The sequence below is a fragment of the Sapajus apella genome, unplaced genomic scaffold (assembly GCF_009761245.1).
Source record: "Sapajus apella isolate SASKATOON/1434 unplaced genomic scaffold, GSC_monkey_1.0 scaffold589, whole genome shotgun sequence".
In the NCBI taxonomy this organism is placed as follows: domain Eukaryota; kingdom Metazoa; phylum Chordata; class Mammalia; order Primates; family Cebidae; genus Sapajus; species Sapajus apella.
Genome location: NW_022437515.1, coordinates 20224 through 40992, shown reverse-complemented (window position 1 = coordinate 40992; position 20769 = coordinate 20224). Strand labels below are relative to the sequence as shown.

The following is a 20769-nucleotide window of genomic DNA, read 5'->3' as shown; positions in this document are numbered from 1 at the left end:
GGGTCAGAATAATACGGTTTGGCTGTGTTTCCCAATGAAGATTCAGGTGGAATTGTATTCCGGAATGTTGGAGGGGGGCCTGGTGGGAGGTGATTTAATCATGGTCCAAAGGGTGCTAGGGGTGGAAAGAAAAAGGAGTGGGGAAGGTGGGGAGGAGTATGCTGGCAGTAGGGTGGTGAGAGGGTGTTGGGTAGCAGCAAGGGTGGGAGTACCCTGCTGCAGAGGCAGAGCCTCACGGAAAATGTCTACTAGGGCAGCGTACCTGTGGCTTTCCAGGGTTTAGTCCCCATGGCTGCTCTCATGGGCTAAGCTGGTGTTGAATGCCTGTAGCTCCTCCACACTGAGAGTTCAAGCTGTTGGTGGGTCTATGAATCTGGGGTCTGGAGGATGGCAACCTATATATTCCTTCTGAATTGCCCTAGTTGAGGTTTTCCAAGAGGCTCTGACTCTGCAGCAGGCTTCTCCCTGGAAACAGTGGGGGTGGGAGGGTGGTTGGGAGCGGATCTTTCACCAGTGGTTAAGCACCATTTTCTTGATGCTCACCTTGTAATAGGTAGTTCTCACGAGATCTGGTTGTGTACCAGTCTGTGGCACCTCTTTCCTTTCTGTCCTGCTCCTACTTCTGCCATATGAACTCCTTTTGCCGCTTGGTCTTTTGGTATGTTTGGGGGGCTTCCTGAGTCCTCCCAGAAGCACAGGCCTCTGTGCTTCTTTTACAGCCTGCCAAACCCTCAGCTAATTCAACTTCTTTTCTTTATGATCATACAGAAAATTAATGCTGTGAAGTAAAGCTTTGAAATGTCTTGAAGAGATTTTCCTCATTGTCTTGGCAACCAAACCTCATCTTCTGTCCGTGGGTATATCTGAAGCCTTCATAAATTTTCCCCCTGAAAGTTGACTTTTCTCCTTTTACCACATTGCCAGGCTGCAACAAAGATACTGAAAGTGTCGAAGCAGGCTGAGAAGTGGGTCTTGGCCAGATGCTCATGGGACTAAAGGACTGTACCCTTGTGTCAAATGAGACTTTAAGCTTTGGACATTTGTATAAATGCTGGAATGATACATAACTTCGGGGGACTGTAGGGAAGGCATTTATTTTTCAGTGTGAGAAGGACATGAGATTTGGGGAGGCATGGACAGAATGATAAAATTTAGCTCTGTGTCCCTACCAAAACTCATGTGGATTTGGAATTGTAATTGGGAATGTTCAAGGTGGAGCCTGGTGGGTAGTGGGGTTTGGAAGGTGGGTGGGAGGTGTAGGGAGTATGGGGGATTATGGTGGGGGAGATGGGTAAAAGGTGGTAGTGGGGTGCGGATCCTTCACAAATGATTAAACACCATCTCCTTATTGCTGTCCATGTAATAGTGGGTTCTCTTCATGATTTTAGAGCTGTGGGATTGAATAGATCCTGGATTCTTGGGTTTTTGACTTGCATTGGGCCTGTGGTCCTGTTTGTGTTATTTTTCTGGGAAATTTCTTTCCTTTGGATTGAGAAAGTATACCCAGTGCCGATACCATCATTGTACCTTGAAAGAAAAGAACTCCCTTTTAAATTCAGGGACTCATAGGCAAAAGGGACTGAGACTCCTTGTCTCAGATGAGATGTTAAACTTTTTATATTTGAGTTAATGCTGGAATGAGTTAAGACTTTTGGCAACTTTTGAAAATGGATGATTGTATTTTGCTCTGTGAGACCATGAGATCCTGCGGGATCAGGGTCAGAATACTATGGCTTGGCTGTGCTTCCCTGCTAAAACTCAGGTGAATTGTAATCCTGAATATTGGAGATGGGGCCAGGTGGGAGGTGACTTAATCATGGACGGAAGGGGTTGGGGTGGATAAAAAAGGGGTGGGGAGGAGTATGTTGGCAGGAGGAAGTGTGAGAGTGGTGTGTAGTAGCAAGAGGGAGTAGCCTTCTGCAAAGGCAGAGGCTCATGGAAAACCTCTACTAGGGCAGTGCACCTGTGGCTTTGCAGGCTTCAGCCCCCGTGGCTGCTCTCATGGGCTGGGCTAATGTTGAGTGCCTGTAGCTTTTCCATACTGAGGATGGGGGCTGTTGGTGGGTTTATGAGTCTGGGGTCTGGAGGATGGTGCCTTCTCGTGTCGGGGCTCCAAGCCCATATTTTCCTTCTGCACTGCCATCGTAAAAGTTTTCCAAGAGGCTGTGCCTCTGCAGGAGGCTTCTGTCTGGAAACAGTGGGTGGGAGTGTGGGTGGCGGATCCTTCAGCAATGGTTAATCTTCTTGATGCTGATCTCTTGATAGTGAGTTCTCATGAAATCTGGTTGTATAACAGCCTGCGGCACCTTTTTCTCTCTGTCTTGTTCCTACTCGTGCCATGTAAAACATCTCATTGCCGCTTGGCCTGCTGTATGGTTAGGAGGCTTCCCGAGTCCTCCCGGAAGCAGAAGCCACTATGCTTCCTTTACAGCCTGCAGAACCATGAGCTAATTAAACCTGTCTTTAAAATAATATTACAGAAAATTGATACTGTAGAGTGGAGCTCTAAAATGCCCTCAAGTTTTTTTTTTTTTTTTTACTAATTTCTTGACTATTAGCAATTGGCTTCTTTTATATGCAAATATCTGAAGCCTTCTTGAATTTTCCTACTGAAAATGGATTTTTCTGTTTTTATCACATTGCCAGGCTGGGACAAAGATAGCTGAAAATGTAGAAGCAGGTTCAGGAGGGGGTAAGGGCCAGAGGTTGGAGAGTTTGAAGGGCTTAGAAGAAGACAGTAAAACGAGGGAAAGTTTGGACCATTGTAAACATGGTAAATAGTTGGGATGGACAGACTGAAAAATGTACAGTGAAGAACAAGCTTAGAAGGTCTCAGATGAAAATGAGGAAGTTACTGGGAACAGGAGCCAAGTTACTTTTGTTTTGCCATAACAAAGAACATGGCTGCGTGGTGCCTCTGCTGTGGAGATTTGTGAAACTTTGAACTTGAGGGTGATGATTCACATAGTATGTGGTAAAGCAAACTTGTAAGCAGCAAAGCTCAAGAGGCACTTTACCCGCATTGAACAGTCTGTGTGACCAAAGAAATCACATCTCGTGGAAACATATTCAAATGAGAAGTGGAGCTCCGAAGTTTGGAAAATTCGCAGCCTGGCCAATCGCTCCAAAAGAAAAGCTGATTTTCAGGAGGAAAATTCAAGAAGGCTTCAGAAATTTGCATAAAATAGAACCCAGTGCTAATAGCAGGACAAAAAGGACAAGGCCTTCAAGCCATTTCAGAGAACTTTGCAGCAGCCCTTGATGTCATAGGCCCTGGGACCTAGGAGAGAAGAATGATTTCCTGGGCCAGCCCCATGGCCCCACTGCTGTGTGCAGCCTCTGGTCACTGCTGTGTACAGGTACAGACTTGGTCACTGCTTCAGAGGGTGTAATTTTGGGGGGGCCAGGAACAGAATAATATGATTTGTTTTCCTACTAAAACTGATGTCAGTTGTAGTATTTCATGTTGGTGGTTGGGCCTGGAGGCAGGTGATTTAATCATAGATGCCTAGGTTTGAGAGGTGAAAGGTGGGGGGGCGGTGTTCAGAGTTTACGGAGGTTGGGGGTGCTTCCTGGTTTATTTGGAGAGAGGGATATTGTATATTTTGAAGGGGTGAGGTTGAGTGGGGGACAGGTCATTCATGAATGCTTAATACTATCTCCTTGATGCTGTTCTCATGATACTGAGTTCTCATGAGATCTAGTTTTTTTTAAAGTGTGTGGCCCCCCACTTTCCTCTCTCTGTCTTGCTCTTACTTTGGCCATATGAGACATCTCTTTGCTCCTTGGCCTTTGGGTATGATTGGGAGGCTTCCTGAGTCCTCTCAGAGACAGAACTCACTCTGCCTCCTTTACAGCCTGCAGAACTGTAAACCAGTGAAACCTCTTTTCTTCATGATCATACAGAAAATTGGTACTGGGGAGTAGAGCTCTAAAATGCCGTCAATGCCCTTTTTCCATTGTCTTGGATATTAGCACTCAGGTTTTGTTTTGTGCATATATCTGTAGCCTTCTTGAATCTTCCCGCAAATACGGACTTTTTTCTTTTACCGCATTGCCTGACTTTGACAAGGATACCTTAAAATATAGAATCAGGTTCAGAAGTGAGTAACAGAGTTGGAGTGTTTGGAGGGCTTAAGAGAAGACAGAAAGATAAAAGAGAGTTTTGACAATTGCAAAGACTTGTAAAATAGTTGTGATCCAAAGGCTGACAGAAGGATGAACAAGGAAGGCCAGGCCGAGGAGGTCTCAGATGGAAATCGGGAACTTACTGGGAACAGGAGCCAAGGATACTTTTGTTTGGCCTTAGCAAACAAAGTGGCTGCATGGTAGCTCTATCCTGGAGACCTGTGAAACTTTGAACTTGAGGATGATGGTTTAGGGTGTATCTGGTAGAATGTACTTGTAAGCAGCAAAAGTGAAGAGGTGTCCTGGCTGCGTCGAACAACCTGTGCTCTTCTATGTGACCAAAAAATGATTTTAAGTTGGAAGTTATATTTAAATGAGAAGCAGAGCTTAAAAGTTTGGTAAATTTGCAGCCTTTTTTCTCAAGTTATGCATTTTGAGAAGCACCAAGGTTTAGTGGGACTGGGGCAGAATTATATGGTTTGGCTTCATGTCCCTGCCAAAACTGATGTCAGATTTTCATATTTAATGATCAAGTGTGGACAGGTAGGTGTTGCTTGAGTCATGTGGGTATGTTATTAATAAACTGTTCAGCAACTCTTTCCTGGAAGTGAGTGAATTTTCATGGGATCCGGTTGTTTGTAAGTGCGTCGTACCTTTTTCTTTCTTTGTTTTGCTTCTGTGCTTGTTATATGAGATGTCTCAGTCTTTTACTGCCCTCTTTACTGAGTTGAAGTTTTGTGAGGCCTCTGAGAGGCAAAAGCTACTATTCTTTGTGTAGAGCCTACATAACTGTGAGACAGTTAAAACTTTTTCTCATAGGATAACACTGTACATTGGTGCTGAGAAATGGAGCATTTTGCTAAAGACATCTGACAATGTGGGAACGGGTTTGGGTCTGGGCAGTGGGCAGAGGCCAGAGTTTGGCATGCTCAGTAGGAGATGGGAATTTAAGGGGAAGTTTGGAACATATTTGAAATTGTTTAAATGGTTGTCACCAAAATGTTGACAGAAATACTGATCGTGAAGGCCAGGTTAGGTGGTCTCAAAGGGAAATGAGGAAGTTAGTGGGAACTGGAACAAAGGTCACTTTGGTTTTGCCTTAGCCAAAAATGTGGCAGCTTCGTGCCCATTTTCTAGGGATCTTTAAAACTTTGAACTTAAGTGTGATGATTCAGGGCATCTAGCATAATCAATTTCTAAGTAGTGAAGCATTGAGAAGGTGGTGTATTTGCTTCTAATTGCCTGTCTTCATATGAGTGATCATAGAAACGACCTAAAGATTGAACTTAAATTTAAAGGGAAAGCAGAGATGAAAACTTTGGAATATATGTAGTCTGGCCATGTGGTGGAACAGAAAGCCCATTTTTAGGGGAGTAATTTTGGAAGACTTCAGAAATTGGCATAAGTAAAAAGGAGCCAAATAGTAGCCAAGACAATGAAGGCAAAGGCCTCAAGGCATTTCAGAGAGCTTTGAAGCATCTCCATTCATCACAGGTTCTGAGGCCTAGGAGGAAAGAATGGTTTCATTGGCCATACCCAGGCCAGCACATCCCCCTGCACAGCCTCAGGAGACTGCTTCTTGCATTTCATCTGCTTTCTCTCCACCTCTAGACATGTCCGAAAGGGGCCCAGGTGCAGCTCAGCTTACTTCTTCAGAGGTATATAGCCAGAAGCCTTGGTGCCCTCTATGTAGTTTTAAGCCTTCAGGTGTACCCAGTACAGGAGTGGAGGCTTGGAGTCTCCACCTAGTGCCTCCACCTAGATTTCAGAGGACGTATGCAGAAGACTGTGTGTGCAGGGGAGAGCCTCCTGCCGGGGTGGGGCTGTCATGGTGAATCTCTGCTAGGGCCGTCCAGAAGGAACGTTGGGTTGAACCCCCCGCTCAGAGTTTCCACTGGGGCACCACCTTGTGATTTTGTGACAAGGAGGCCACCATCCTTCAGATCCCAGAATGGTAGTTCCCCAACAGCCTGCACCCTGAAAGTGGAAAAGTCATTGGCATTTAATGCCTCTCAGCCTGTTAGAGCAGATGTGGTGGCGGAACCCTCCAAAGCCACAGGAGCAGAGCGCTTGGGAGCCCACCACTCACAACAGTGTGCCCTCAGTTTGAGAGATGGCGTCAAGATGACTCTGGAGCTTCAGCATTTTATGACTGCCCTGCTAAGAGTCAGCCTTCATGAGGCCTGTAGTCCTAGGGGGAGGGGTGTGTGTGTGTGTGTGTGTGTGTGTGTGTGTCTGTGTGTCTGTGTGTCTGTGTGTGTCTGTGTGTGTGTTCAGCGATTTCTTTCCTTTTGGATTGGTAATGTTTAACCACTGCCTGTACCCTCATCATATCTTGGAAGTAGCTAACTCATTTCTGTTTTACAGTCTCATAGCTGAATGGAAGTCTAGCCTGGTCTCAGATAAGACTTTGAACTTTGGACCTTTGTGTTAAGACTGGAATGAGTTAAGACTTTGGGAGACTATTGGGAAGACATGATTGTATTTTGTAATGTGAGAAGAAGATGAGATTGAGGGGTCGGGGCTGAATAATATGGTTTGGCTGTCACCTGAGCAGCAAGGTCTGGTCAGTGGCAGCCTGGTCAGTGGGAGCCTGGTCCCTGGGGACCTGGTTAATGGAAACCTGGGTCAGTGGGGGTCTGATGAGTGAGGTCCTGTGGAGCGGGGTCCTAGTCCGTGAAGGCCTACTCAGCGGGGTTAGTCACTTGAGACATGGCCAGTGGGTACCTGGTCGCTTTGGCCTTGCCAGTGGGGGCTTCGTCACAGGAGCCTGATCAGTGTGGGCTTTCTCAGTGGACCTAGTCAGTTGGGACTTGGTCAGTGAGGCCTATTTAATGGGGGTGTGGTCAGCAGGGGTGTGCTTTGAGAGGGTATCATTAGGGGGATCTAGTAGTGAGGGTCTGGATGAGTGGGGACCTAGTGGTAGCCAGTCATTTGGTGTATGGTGGGTGGAAACCTGGGCTGCCGGTGCTTGGTCAGCGAAGACCTGGTCATATGGAGCGTAGTGGTGGCCTTGTCAGCACGGGCTGGGTCTCTGGTGACCAGGTCAAAAGGTGTTCTTCAGTGGAGGCCTGGTCACACGGGACCTAGTCAGCAGGGCCTGGTGGGCATGTCCTCATCAGTGAGGCCCTTGTCATTGGGGCCCCGATCAGGGCAGCCTGAGCAGTGGCACCTAGTTAGTGGGGGCCTGATTCCTGTCAGAATCTCTGAGCATGATCTCCCAGGTCCATCCAAATGCCTGCTTTGTCCACTTTTGACTGGGCCATGGGACACCACTGGGCCAACCCAACTGTGCACAGGGCCCTCCATAATGTGCATTGCACCTGGCATCCCCCAGCATGCTCAGCAGCCCCCAGTGACCAGGTGCCTGCTGGCCAGGCCTCACTGACCTGGTCCTTACTGATAAGGCCTCACTGACCAGGTTCCACCAATCGTGACCCCATTGCCTGATCAGGGAGGACTTGGTCAGTGGTGGCTTTTGAAGCACTAGTCTCATCAGTGGTGACCTGGTCAGTCGGGATCTGAGCAATGGGTGCCTGTTAATGGGGCCAGCTCTCTAGGGTCCAGGTCAGGGGCATCTGGTAACCTCAGGACTGATTAGTAAGAGGCTTGTCAGTGGCAGCCTGTTCCCTGGAGGCCTGGTCAGTGGGGCCTCATCTGTGGGGCCAGCAATAAGGTATGATTGGCGGAACCTGATCAGTGAGGGCTGGTCAGGAAGGTCCTGCTCAGTAGGCCTTATCAGTAAGGACCTGGTCAGTGAGGCCTTGTCAGTAGGGACCTGGTCAGTGAGGGCTTGTCAGCAGGGCCTGGTCAGTGAGGGCTTGTCAGCAGGGCCTGGTCAGTGAGAACTGGTCAGCAGGGACCTGGTCAGTGAAGCCTGGTCAGCAGGGACCTGGTCAATGGGGGCTGCTGATCATGCTGGGAGATGCCAGGTGCAATGCACGTCATGGTGGGCCCTGTGCACAGGTGGGATGGCCCAGTGGTGTCTAACAGTCCGGTCAAAAGTGGACAAAGCAGATGTTTGGATGGACCTGGGAGATCTTGCTCAAAGATGATGACAGGACATAGGTAAAGGAAGGGCCAGAGTGGCCGGAGAGATGGTCACAGTCTATGGGCTGGACAGAATGGAGGAAGTTAAGAAACAGGCAGGGTGGGCAGCTGGAGTGCAGGGAGAGGCGGTTTCATGCTGGGAGGTCAGACCCTGTGAGGGCTTTTGGGGCTTCAGGTGGGGTGGGCTCCAGTTGCACCCTCATTACACTGGGCAGTTCTCAGCCCAGACTTCCTGGACCTTGGCTGAGTGATGTGGTCACTCCCTGGGGGACTGCTGTCAGGCCCCGGCCACCCACCCTGGGCAGCACTGTCCCATCTCAGGACTGGACTCTCTCAGAGCCTCCAGAGGGCACAGCCTCCAGCCTCGGAGGGGCAGCCGTTTGCTACAGCTTGACCTCTCCATGGGCCTGGAACATCCCCTGCCAGCCCTGCGCTTCCTCTTCTGCCAGGTCTTACTTTTCCAGTGCCAGTCAGCAGGGAGTTCCTGTTCTCCCTGCCTTTTGTGTCTCCTGGGCTGAAACTTGGTGTGGATTTGGACAGGGATGGTGCTTCCCTCAGGCCCACTTAGGGAGGGGACTGGCTCCCAGTCTGGCACAGGTCCTCAGCTCTGCCTTGGTCGCCTTAGAGTGAGATGGATTGCTCAGTGCCCTGAAGGTGAAGGTCAGTGTCCCTGCTGTGTGGGAGGCTGGTCTAGGGATGGAGGACTTGACAGTTTCTCCCAGGCTGTCAGGCCTTGGCAGCACTGTCCTGTCTCAGGACTCAGAAAGTCCAGTCCTGAGATGGGATGGTGCTGCCCAGGGTGGGTGGCCGGGGCCTGACAGCAGTCCCCCAGAAAGTGACCACATCACCCAGCTGGGTTCTAGGGAGCCCAGGGTGCACCTGGAGCCCACTCCACCTGATACCCCCACAGCCCTCGCAAGGTCTGACCTCCCAGCATGCACCTGCATCTCCCTGCACCCCAGCTGCCCACCCTGCCTGTTCCCTGACTTCCTCCATTTTGTCCAGCAGGATAAGCTGGACAGGGGGACAGCCTGTGTGCACATTTGGTGGCAAGTAGGAGTGACACACCATCCCTGGGAGGCCCCATGGTTTTTGACAAGCCCAACCCCAGAACTCTGTCCAGGAGGGGGTTTTCCACACCAAAACCAAGAACTGCGATTGTGGCTCAGGAATCAGCACCTGCTAGTGCCAGGACAGTACTGGGAGGCTGGGACATGACCAAAGCCCATGATGTCTGTGGCCTGAGGACGGCCTGTCTTGGAGCCATAAGGCCAAGCCACAATGACCAGTGGGTCAGAGGGGCTCAGCCCGTGTTTGTCCTTCCCTGGCTCCTTCTGGCTCAGTCCCATCAGGGCCCTGGAGCCCACGACCCTGCATCCAAGGTCCCCTCCAGGAATCCTGGTGGCTCAGCTTTGTTGTGTTTCATCTGAGAGTAAAAATGTCAGATGAGATGCACAGAAAAATGGCTCCAAGTGTTTAATGACTAGAAGAAATTGAGGAGCAGCAAGAAGGTAATGTGTAGAGGGTGGGACCTCCATGACCGACGTCTGCAGAGCCAGGGGTACAGGCATCCAGTGCTGTGGGCTGGCACCACCTGCCTCTCAGAGGGTGGGTGGCACACCGTCCTTACCCGGAGGATAGCAGGCCTGGTCACCAGCTTTTCTAAAACCGGTCCCTGCAAGTATCACGTTGCTAAAAGAAAATCTCATGCCAGGGCCTGGACCACTTCTAGCTCAGGGGTTAGGGTTTTCTCTTGGTGACCTAAATAAAAAACTAGGTCCAGACCAGAGTTCTTGACACTGAGCACTCATCCACTCTGAATTGTGGCAGGGGAGGCCTGGTCCTAAATATAGCTAACTTCTTTGAGGAACCACAGAGCCCAAGGCTAGAAACCTTCGGAATCCTGTGGCACTGATTATCACTGGGGACCCCTGTGGCCTGTCTCACCGAGCACTGTTCCATCTGTAGATGTCTTGGCTGCTCTACAAGGGAGACCCCTTTCAGATGTGGGGCTGGACATGGTGACTCCTGCTGGATGTCTAGAATGTGGAAACCTAAGGAAATACCAGGTACAGCCTTTCTGCGCTCATCCAGAGCAGGACAAACAGGCCAGGTGGTGTCAGGAGCCCAGGCCTCCAGCTGGAGGGAACTTCGACCCTGCAGTGGGAGTAGGGGCCCATCACACATCCTAGGCATAGATGGTAACATAGGCACTGCAGGTAAGCTGGGCTTGGTACCCCTGCCCCACCCCAGTTTCAGAAAGAAGCCAAACAAGGAGCTTTCTGCAGAATAAAACCTCCTTTCCTTCCAGAAGCACCGCAGACTGTTTGGTGGTTGCCATCTGTGGCAGTGAGCCTTTCGTCCATTCTGAGGTTGTGAGTGCTGGCTTTTCCTCTTGGTCCTGCCCTACAGACCATAAAGGAGAACAGCAAGAGGTCCCCAGCAAACCCCACAGATGGCCCTGGACATAAGCCACATTCTGAGAAACATGTCATGGTCTGGGAGAGCTAAGGCATCAAGTAAGGCCATGGAGCTGGCAGATCACAGGGCAGGTGGGGCAATCCATAGCCATGGGGGCTTCCCATGGGAATTGGGAGGTCCCAAGGTAGAGGGAGGGGTTCTAAAGCAGGAGTCACAGAGCCACCAAGGGCTCTCCTGGCCCAGAGAGCAGTCAACTCCATGGACTAAACACCTGCTGAGCTCCAGGCTCTGGGCCAGGCTGGGGCATGTAAGGCCAGGAGGCAGCTCAGAGTGGGCACGGAGAGAGAATTGTGCTCAGAGGGCACCCGTTTCTGCATGCAATGTGGTCCTGAGGTTCTGTCTGGGAAGTGCTTTCAGGGTTTCATATGTGTTATGGAGCTGCTTCCACTCCCTGCAGGAATCCCAGTGAATATATTGCCGCCACCTTGGAGGTCAGTGCCCTCATAGTGTGACAGCACCAGCAGATCTGCCTGAGCATGGACTTCCTCTACTACCTCACTCCTGGGGGCGAGGCTTCTGCAGGGCCTGACTTGGAGCAAAACTTTTGACACTGTCGTCCTGGAGCAGCACTGCACCCGCACTAGCCAGGCTGTTGATGACTTCCTCAAGGCCAAGGGCACGTTCAAGGCCTCATACTTCATTGATGCATTTGTGCTGAGCCAGGCGTGCTTCTCTAGGAACTTAATTAATTCAGGAGTAGAATGGAGCTTGAGATCGAGTGTCTGATCAAGGAACTTGAACTTGATCTGGAGGGCTCTAGGGAGCCGTGGAAGGTCTGGATAAAGGAGGGACAGACAGACACGTTATAGAGATGACTGTAGAAGGCTGCCTGGAAGGAGTGAACAAGAGCCAAGAGACCAGGGAGGGAGCTTATGGGGCAGGTCTGGCGATGGTAAGGGAGGGATCCTGCTTGGACGAAAGGTCTTCAGGGACTGTCTCAGGTTACACTCAGCTGCCCTCAGAGCTTGTGTGGTTCAGAGGTCTCGTCTCCAGGATGAAAATGGGAAGAAGTTGTCAGATGAGGACATATAAATGGAGGCCGGCGTCTTGATGGGTGTCAGTGGCGGTCTCGGTGTGGGACTACTGTGGGAACAGGGGTCTCTCCATCCAGGGATGTGGTGGATGGACCTTATATCACTCCATTCTGCCCTTCATTTCCCTTCCCCCTTTCTCTCCAGGGACTTGGTGTGTGGGCGCTGTCCATCCTCTGGTGCTGAAGCAGCCAAGAGACCCAAACCTGCCTGGCTGCCTCTCAGGATATAACAACACAGCCAGTGACCTCTACTGGGCCCTACACAACCTCACAAGACACCAGAAACTGGGAGTGCTGGCAGCATGTGGTGCAGGAGCCCCGAGGGCCCACAATCCAGAAGACATTGAATGGTGGGTGCAGGGCCTCATGGCCTGTTCCCCAGGCCCTCTCATTGGCTCTCCTCCAATTAGTGAAGGTGGAAAACGTTTTTGTCAATTCTGCCATTATTGCCTAGCAGGAAAAGGAGCAGAGCCCAGAAGCAGGGCCTGGTACCCAGCCTGCCTAACAAGGGAGAATTTTTAGGTTCTGTCGACAGAAAGATCTGGGAGTCCATATCTATCACCCATGAACTTGCTGAGACATCAGGAAAATCAGGTTTTTTTTTTCCTGAACTACATTTCTGCCATCTGTAAATTGAGGGGAATTTCTTCTATCCCATGAGGCTGCTTGGAGAATTGGTGACAGTGTGTGTAGAGCAGGTGCGACCCAGCAGGCATTTGGTGTCCAGACCACTCCTCTTGCCCCTTGATTTTCTGCCTAAATTTGTGTTTTGTTCCCAAGAACTTCACTCTCCTTAATTTTGCTCTTCCCCCTTTTTCCCACCTCATCATCTACTCCATGCATTCACCAGGATCTAAGAGGGTTACAGTCATGTATGCACGTATGTGTATGTATGTGTATGTATGCACTGTATTGGCGCTGCAGTGTGGTGTGATTGTGTGTGTGTGTTGGAGTCACTGAGTGACTAAATTTCTCCACACCAGGTGGTGCTCCTGCTCATTACTGGGGGCGCTGTCAGGGCCCCTGGCCTCAACCCCAGGTCTGACCCTTGCAGTGCAGCCAGGCCATTCTAGAGGAATCATGCCCTTGGATGGAGCCCTGAGGAGTGACTGGTAGGTATCAGTGGATAAATACCCAGCTCCCTTGATCTGGGTGGGGTGACTCTGAGGCACATGTTCTATGCTGTCTCTCAGAAGTACCTAGCAGGGCTAAGTCCTGGCTGCCACAGTAGAAACTTTCTTGATATAGGTCCCTGTAACTGCAGCATTCCTTTCCTGTCAACAGCTCCCCACTCTGCTGATATCTCCTAGGATCGCTACCCTAAGGAAGAACTGGCAGTAGAATTACTGTCCTACAGTCATCTCCACAGAAAGTTTTTATATTTGAATCTATGCCTCAGGATCTACTTCCAGGAAACTCAAACTAAGACACACATTTTTCTGTCAGCATCTCCAATCCCCATAGACCTGTCATTGTGCTGTTTTTACCAAAAAGGAACATGAGGATCAGAGAGAGAAAGTCACTTGCCCAAAGTCACACAGCTGAACAGTGGTAGAGTTCAATTTTGACCATGGGCTGTCTGGCCCCAAGGTGGATGCTTGCTCCTCTCCCATGGTGTTTTGTGGGTCTCCTTCCTTAGTTTTTGATAAGAAACACCCTTTCCCCTTTCATTGGGATTGTTTCTGTGGACCCCACACTGAGATTTCCCCTGGTTGGGCAATGGGCAGGTGGGGGTGGAGGGAGCAACCCTTTAGAAACAACAATGCCAAACAAATCCCATTTGGGAAGTTCGTGCTAAGTGTCATGGGTCCTCTGGAATTTCCTGAAGCTTTCCTGTCCTCCCCACCCCCCACCAACGTGATCATCTGATCTTCTGGACTCTCTACTAAGATGCTGGCAGCCTGGCCAGCTGGTCTGGTTCTGGACATGCCCTCAGGGGCTGGTTATGCTTTAGTTATGCTTCATGACCTGTGTTGCAGTCAGTGTAAGCAGCACCTGCTCCTAGTTTCACTGTTGAGCCAGATTTCATCCCCAGCATGGCTCTGCAGTGCGCCTTCTTCCTGCTTCCTCCGTGGACCCTGCACAGAATTGCCCCATGTTTCTATTTGTGCACCACTGAGAAAGGAATGCACAGGTCGGGACTTTTCATTGTCCACCTGGTGCTAGGTCTTACTTCTGGAATGGCTTCAGCGGCAGATTCTTCTTTATATCCCCTGTCCACATCTCTCAGGTTTCTGCTCACAAGTCACCTCTTGTAAGGGTCTCTGCCTGTCACTGTGTTTGGAAGAGCTCCCTCAGTTTCTTTCCAGCTCATCTCACTCAGCTAATGTCTTGCGTTACCACCATCATCTGACCTGGTCTTATGACCTGTTAGCTTCCTTCATCAGACATGAGCACCAGGATGGCAGGGGCCTCATCTGTCCTGTTCCTCCTGTGGCCCTGGGTCCTAGCACTGTGTCGTGTACAGTGTAGAGATGCTCAAGGGCAGTTGACTTTGAAGAACTGTCTACCTGGGAGTTATTACTGTTAGTCCAAGCTACACCATTTTGTAAACCCCCAGTCATTTTGCAGACCCTGGTCAGAGTGAAACATTCCACGGGAACTCAGGCCATGAGAAACAGCCTTCCTAACCACCTGACTGCAGAAACATCCTTATCACATTTTGCCGGGCAAATATGACTGCAGGAACATCCTTGCCATATCCTGCTGTGCAGCAAGCTATACCACCCAGACCGCTCCCTCCAGTCCCGTAATTCCCTCCAGTCCCATAATTACCTCTGCCTGTGAGCAGCAGTGGGTGCTGGCACTAAGCTGGTTTCCTTCTCTGCAGGGTTTGCCAGCAATAAAGGTGTTGCTGTTGAAGCCGCCAACTCTCTCTCTCTGTCTTGCTCTAACCTCACCTTACCTTCGAAACCTGACAGTAACTCTTCCTCTCCATTTTGTCAAGGAGGATATGGAAGTCAAGGGGAGCAAGTGACTGCCCCAGAATTACACAGCCAGTGAGTCACAGAGCCTGAATTGAGCTCAGTTCAACTGAATTCAGAACTCGTTTCTTCCTGACGGCCCAGGAAAGGAAAGGTGGAAGTGCAGCCAGTGGGTAGCCCACATGCTTGTTCTGGGAGACCCTAGGTGGGCTCCTGGGAATTGTGTCTTCATGGCACCAAAGAACTGCTCACCTGTGTTGCATCAGCTAAAGTATTCCTATGGTCCCAAATCGTTATTTCAAAGTTTTGTTTTAATTAAATATATCACAGCTCAGTGTTGAAAACAAAACACAGAGACATGTAGAAGTCGTGTGTGGGTTTTTCTTAACTTTTTCCCAGTGACTATGTAAATGATTGTATAAAAGAACACAAATACGCTCATACTTTTTATGTAAAGATGAGGCCATGCCACCCATATTCCTTTGCCACTACGCTTCCATATTTTCGTTCATGGGAGGGCCACTCCTCCATGTCTAACTCATGATTTGGGAAGGGCTGACCCATCCTGGGCAATCAGATTAGCAGGGTAATTAATTCAGGAATGGGCATGTGATACAAGCTGGGCTCATGGAAGTCATCCCTGCACCATTGATGATACTGCTGGGAGTGAGGTGCGTTCTTTTTATTGGATTAGCTACTTGCAAGGAAATGAGTGATATGAACTTTATGGGGCCATTTTTGCTGTTCTCCCAAAATAGCCTGCCTGAAGAGCAGAGCTGACACAGGAAATGAAGGGACAGAAGGAGCCTTGGTTGATATTACTTGACCCCTGATCCCACTGAGCCAGAAGCCATCTACTCATGGACATTTTTATGAATGAGAGCCAAATAATTCAATGTTCTGCTGAATCAAGGTGGGTAAAGTGGGTCAGGGACTCACTTGAAGTCAAGAGAGTCCTGCGTAATATCACTTTCTCTTACGCTTAGGTCCCACCTGGCAGAGCTTTAGAGCTGTGGAAAGGGTAAAGTGAACCCAGGCAGTGCTGAGCTAGCCAGTCTGCAGTTTGCAGCCTGGCTCAGTGTGCAAAGGAACCCTAGAATTATTACCACTTTGGTCCGACAAGTAGCCTTGCCTGCTGCTTACCATACAGCCATAAAGGTATTGCTTCCCGGAGCCCTTAGGCATTATGCCTCTTTTTCAAAATGATTTTTATCTAAAAAACATTTTGTAGAGATGGTGTCTTGCTGTGTTGATCAGGCTTGTCTTGAACTCCTAGACTAAAGTGCTGAGATTATAGACGTGAGCCAATGTGATTGGCCAGCCCTGTACTTCTCTTAGTTGCCAATTCTCTCTTTGTTCTGTAGTTTCTAGTGTGTGCTTGACAATGTGTGTGTGAGAGAGAGTTTTTACTTTTATCTTGCAGAATTATTGCAAGCATCAAGTGGAATTCTGTAGGCACAGCACTCAGTCCAGTGCCCGGCACATACAATGAGCTCTCTCTGTTCTCCTCTTTTCTCCTCCTGATTCAGAGAATGACTTAAGGATCTGTGATGTGTTCCAATTTTCAATGCCCTGGATAAATAATGGGGAGTTGGAGTGCTGTTGCCATGAATTTTTAATTATGGCAATTAGTTTTAATCAAGTAATTTAAACTAGTTTTAATTAACTTTATCTGTTTAGCATGAGATATCTCAAAGTCACCAAATAAATTTATGTACCATGTTTACTCACACAAGTATGTTTCTTGAGACCTGACAGGCTTAGTGTTTGTTTAGTTCCCTGATGCTGCAGTAGAGGCCAATGTGTTCTGATTTCTTGAGTGATGGCTGCCAGCTCTCCAAGTGTTACAGTAGGTGGGGCATCCATGGGGGCAACAGCCAAAAATGAGTGTGGCCAATCAGCATCTGCAAACCCATTGTGTCTATTCTCTTTATTTTTATAATATGTTTTATTCATGTTTTAGGTATATCATTTAATCTGTTATAAACATCTCTCCTAAAATGTTTTTTAATTCTACTAGGGGTTAGTTTCATGAAACAAGTCCAGAAATAGTCCAGGGCAGCCATGGATACTCAACATGCCACTGGCGAATGAGAAATCTTGTATATGGAAGGTTGTGTTATTGGGACCATCATTCCAATGTCTTCAAGTTGCTAAACCCGACTCTGAGCATTTCATCCTATTTCCAGAGAGCAGCAAGCAGAGAGAGCAAAGGGAACTTGGTTAAGGGAAAAGAGTAACAATAACTCTCCCCTTTCCACACAGAGTTTCAGAAATCCAGACCAGTGAATTCTGCATTTCACATTGGCCAGGACTATAAGCTCTGCTCACCACAGTTATGAGGAAAACTGGGAAACTTATTTAAAAACATTAATCAGGGCCAGGCATGGTGGCTCATGCCTGTAATTCTAGCAATTTGGGAGGCCAAGGTGGGAGGATCACCTGAGCCCAGGAATTTGAAACCAGTCCAGGCAACATGGTGAGATCTAGTCTCTACAAAAATAAAACAAAGGCTGGGAGTGGTGGTGCACACCTGTTATGGCTGCAGTCCTACCTACTCGGGAGTCTGAGCTGGGAGATCACATGACCTCAGGAGTTCCAAGGCTGAAATGAGCTATGATCATGCCACTGCACTACAGCCTGGGAGGCAAAGGGAGACCATTTTTCAAAAATATACATAAATAATAAAATGAGGATAGATAGACATTTAAACTGTGCTACTTGTGAAAACTGAATCTGTTTCCTTAGCAAAGAAGATGAAAATAATAGATATAGCAGGGAAATGGACAGAATTGGCCACAGTAGGCCAAAATGAAACACATAAGTTACCCCAAATTGGTACCATTAAAACCACATACTCTGACCATAATGCAGTCAAATAGTGACCAATTAAAACACACTGACAAAAAAGGTATCATGGAGCATATGAATTCTAAATCTAAATGGAAGGGAGCTCAAAAAGGCCTTTACATTGAAAATGAAACCATGTGTATGTAAGTGAATTGTAAAAATCCGACTGTGTATCAACATTAAGATGGCGGAGCTGAAAGAGCACAGAGATAGGCATCAGTCATACCATTTTTTTTAAGAAAGGAAACACTACAAAATTATCCATTTGGGTTCTAATTGAGGGATAAGACCATGATAATGGCAACAATTGTTAACATTTACAGTGCTTCAATCCTACTATGTGCTCCTTCATGCCCAGTAAGTGAGGAGCTGGAACTGAAAGCTCTCTTATATTTATTCCAATTCTAGTCTCCCTCTAGGGTGTGGAATTATGTGTAACAGGAGGGGTAAGTGTTTACAGAGGTCTTTTCTACATTTTTTACTTCCATAAGAAGTCTGCAGTGTGAATTCTTGTATGCACTATGAGTCTTAGGCGACACTGATGGCTTTATTTTTATATTCCTTACTTTCATAGTTCTTCAGTGTGAGAACAATTATCTACTCACGATGAATGAAGACAAAAGACTTTCCATAGACTTTACCTTCACAGGGTTTCTTTTCACACTTCTGTAAGATATGAGAGTTCAGGAAATATTTTCTTATGCATGGTAACTCATTGAGCTCCCTTCCAGTATGTCCTCACATGTTCAGTGTGGTGAAAAACATGAATTATGATTTTCCCACCTTTCTTTCATTCACAGGGCTTCTTACTATTGTAAACCTTAAGATGACTTTTAGTTCCAATGATTTTGCAAAGTCTTTTCCACATTTGTCACATTTACAGGGTTTCTTTCCAGTGTGACTCCTTATATGTGCATGTTTTGAGGCTTGCTGAAGGCTTTCCCACATTTGTTATAGCCATAGAGCTTCCACACGATGTTCATTTTAAAGGCTTATTAAGGTACATGGAATATCTAAAGCCTTTCCCACTTGGTTACATTCATAAAGTTTCTCTCCAGTGTGAATTTTCATATGTCTCATAAGAAATGACTGATAGGTAAAGGCATTCCCACATTTGGGACATGTTTGGCTTTTCTCTCCAGTAGTACTTCTCTTGTGTGAACCAGAATTTGGAGAAGGGGCAGAGGTTTTTCCACTTTGATAATTCTTATTCTTTGTCTCTACAGTACAGGACTGCATCTGCACACCATGGATTGAGTTATTTCTGAAGATGTTTCACATTTTGTAAAATTATACATTTTCTCCCTAACGTGAGTTATGTATGCCTGAAGACATACATTGTCACTGCAGGCGATTCCAAATGGACTCCACTCATGAATATTTGCCCTTGTGTTAATTTTACTACTTATATGATGGACCTCGTTCTGACTACCTGTCCATGTGTTTGATTTTAGCTGTTTTTCTCCCGTGTGAAACCCAGTGAATGTTATGCCTCAAGACTATCATATTGGTTTCATATATATTATTTTATTTCAATGATTTTTGGGAAACAGGTGTTTTTGGTTACATGGAAAAGTTATTTAGTCCTGATTTGTTAGGTTTTGGTGTTCCCATTACTCGAGCAGTATACACTGTACTCAATGTGTAGTCTTTTATCTGTCACCCCCCAGCCTTCCCTCTGAGTCCACAAACTGCATTGTGTCACTTATGTCTTTGCACCCTCATAGCTTAGCTCCCACTTGTAAGTGAGAATACACAATATTTGTTTTTTTTATTCTTGAGTTACTTCACCTAGAATAATCGTCTCTAACTTCATCAAGGTTACTGCAAATGTCATTATTTGGCTCCCTTTCAGGGCTGAGTAGTATTCCCTGGGTGTGTGTGTGTGTGTGTGTGTGTGTGTGTGTGTGTGTATCACATTTTTTTTGTCCAGTCATTGGCTGACAGACATTTGGTTTCACATTTTTGTAACTGCAAATTGTGCTGCTATAAATGTGCGTCCAAGTGTCTTTTTCACATGACTTCTTTTCCTCTAAGCAGCTACCGAATAGTGGGCTGATACAAATATATGTAGAGATAATTATAAAGCAATGACAAATCAAAGTTACTATTTATAGTAGTAAAACAGAATACATTTATCGAGAAAATTTTGAACATACTTATGCTCAGATAAAGAACGTTTAACTGGTATTTTGTATAAATGATATGCTTTGTCTCACTAGACTCATCCTGTGGTTAATTTCTGGAGGACAGTTTGAGACAATAATGTATCTTTAAATTTAGCTTCTTGCTTCTCATTTTTCTTCAAGTTTCAATGGGTCTCTTTTAGGTAAATGCCTCCAAGAAAATGTTGAGACGCTTTGGGCTTTCTGTGGCCTCCAGGCTAGGGAAAAGTGAGTCTGAAGTCTTATTGTCTTCATGCTGTTGTCTAAACGTCTGCTTTCTCTGTGGCAGATGGTCTCCCTGGTCTGATCACTGGGGCCATTGCATTGCTCTTCTCTGAGAATCAGAGTACAGTGGAATTCCCTTGCTTTATTGGCCTCCTGTTGGCTTGAATAAGATCTTCAGATGTCTCTGAGTTTCAGCAACCTTCCTCTTCCTGGATGTGTCTGAAATGGTTATATGCAGCCTTTCCGGCAGGATCATTTTGCCCCTTGCTACAGTAGCCCCATGTCATATATGCTAGTTTTCAACTCAGTTAAGTTGCTTCTTATTTACCTCTATGGCACTTCCACATTGCAAAGATTCCTAGGTCTAGCAGGACGTTTTCTTTAAACAAATCTTCCAGAAACAGAAGAATGCTCACACAGTAAGTCAGGCAAACCAAATTTATTACTCAAAGAGGGGCAGGAAGAATCAGCAAAAGCCTAAGTTGTACGATGAGCCTTACCTTTGAGGTCAGAAAAGTTGCCAAGGGTTGACAGACTCTCATCTGCGCACGCCCCACTTTGTACTGCAGCTGAGGATCCCCTAAGTTCTCCACTGTAAGTTATGTATCCCATGTGCAACTTGGCTCTCTGAGTTTAAAAGTTGCAGGAATATCTGGTTCCAGGAGGAACCGGAACAGAGCCCAGGCTGTTCCAGACAGTTTTTCTCTTCATCTCAGGATATTGTCTTCTTGGAACATTCTACAATTGTTCTGAGAACTAGGAGGTAGAGAAAGCCATTAAGGTCCTGTCCTCCTGCCCACACAAACAAAGTAGACTACAAAACAATAAGCACAAGCAGAAATAATCATATTGCATTATGATAGCCATTCTTTGTTATGATACAAGAATTTATCCACCAAAAAGTTATCCAAAT

General features: G+C 47.3%; 1 protein-coding gene across 5 annotated transcripts; it reads left to right on the top strand.

Moving 5' to 3' along the window:
- The first annotated feature begins 1274 nt into the window (after window positions 1-1274).
- LOC116546097 lies at window positions 1275-14559 on the top strand. Of its 5 annotated transcripts, XM_032272447.1 has the most exons (5): window positions 1275-3359; window positions 10147-10397; window positions 11838-12042; window positions 12676-12804; window positions 14253-14559. In XM_032272447.1, exons 2-5 carry the CDS (start codon window positions 10214-10216, stop codon window positions 14320-14322), a joined length of 588 nt encoding a protein of 195 aa, XP_032128338.1. In that variant the 5' UTR covers window positions 1275-3359; window positions 10147-10213; the 3' UTR covers window positions 14323-14559. The 5 variants fall into 5 exon arrangements, 3 of the variants coding, with proteins under 3 accessions (XP_032128338.1, XP_032128337.1, XP_032128339.1); XM_032272446.1 differs by lacking the exon at window positions 1275-3359 and having other exon boundaries at window positions 6354-10397; XM_032272448.1 differs by lacking the exon at window positions 1275-3359 and having other exon boundaries at window positions 6354-10397; window positions 12977-14559.
- The last annotated feature ends 6210 nt before the right edge of the window (window positions 14560-20769 follow it).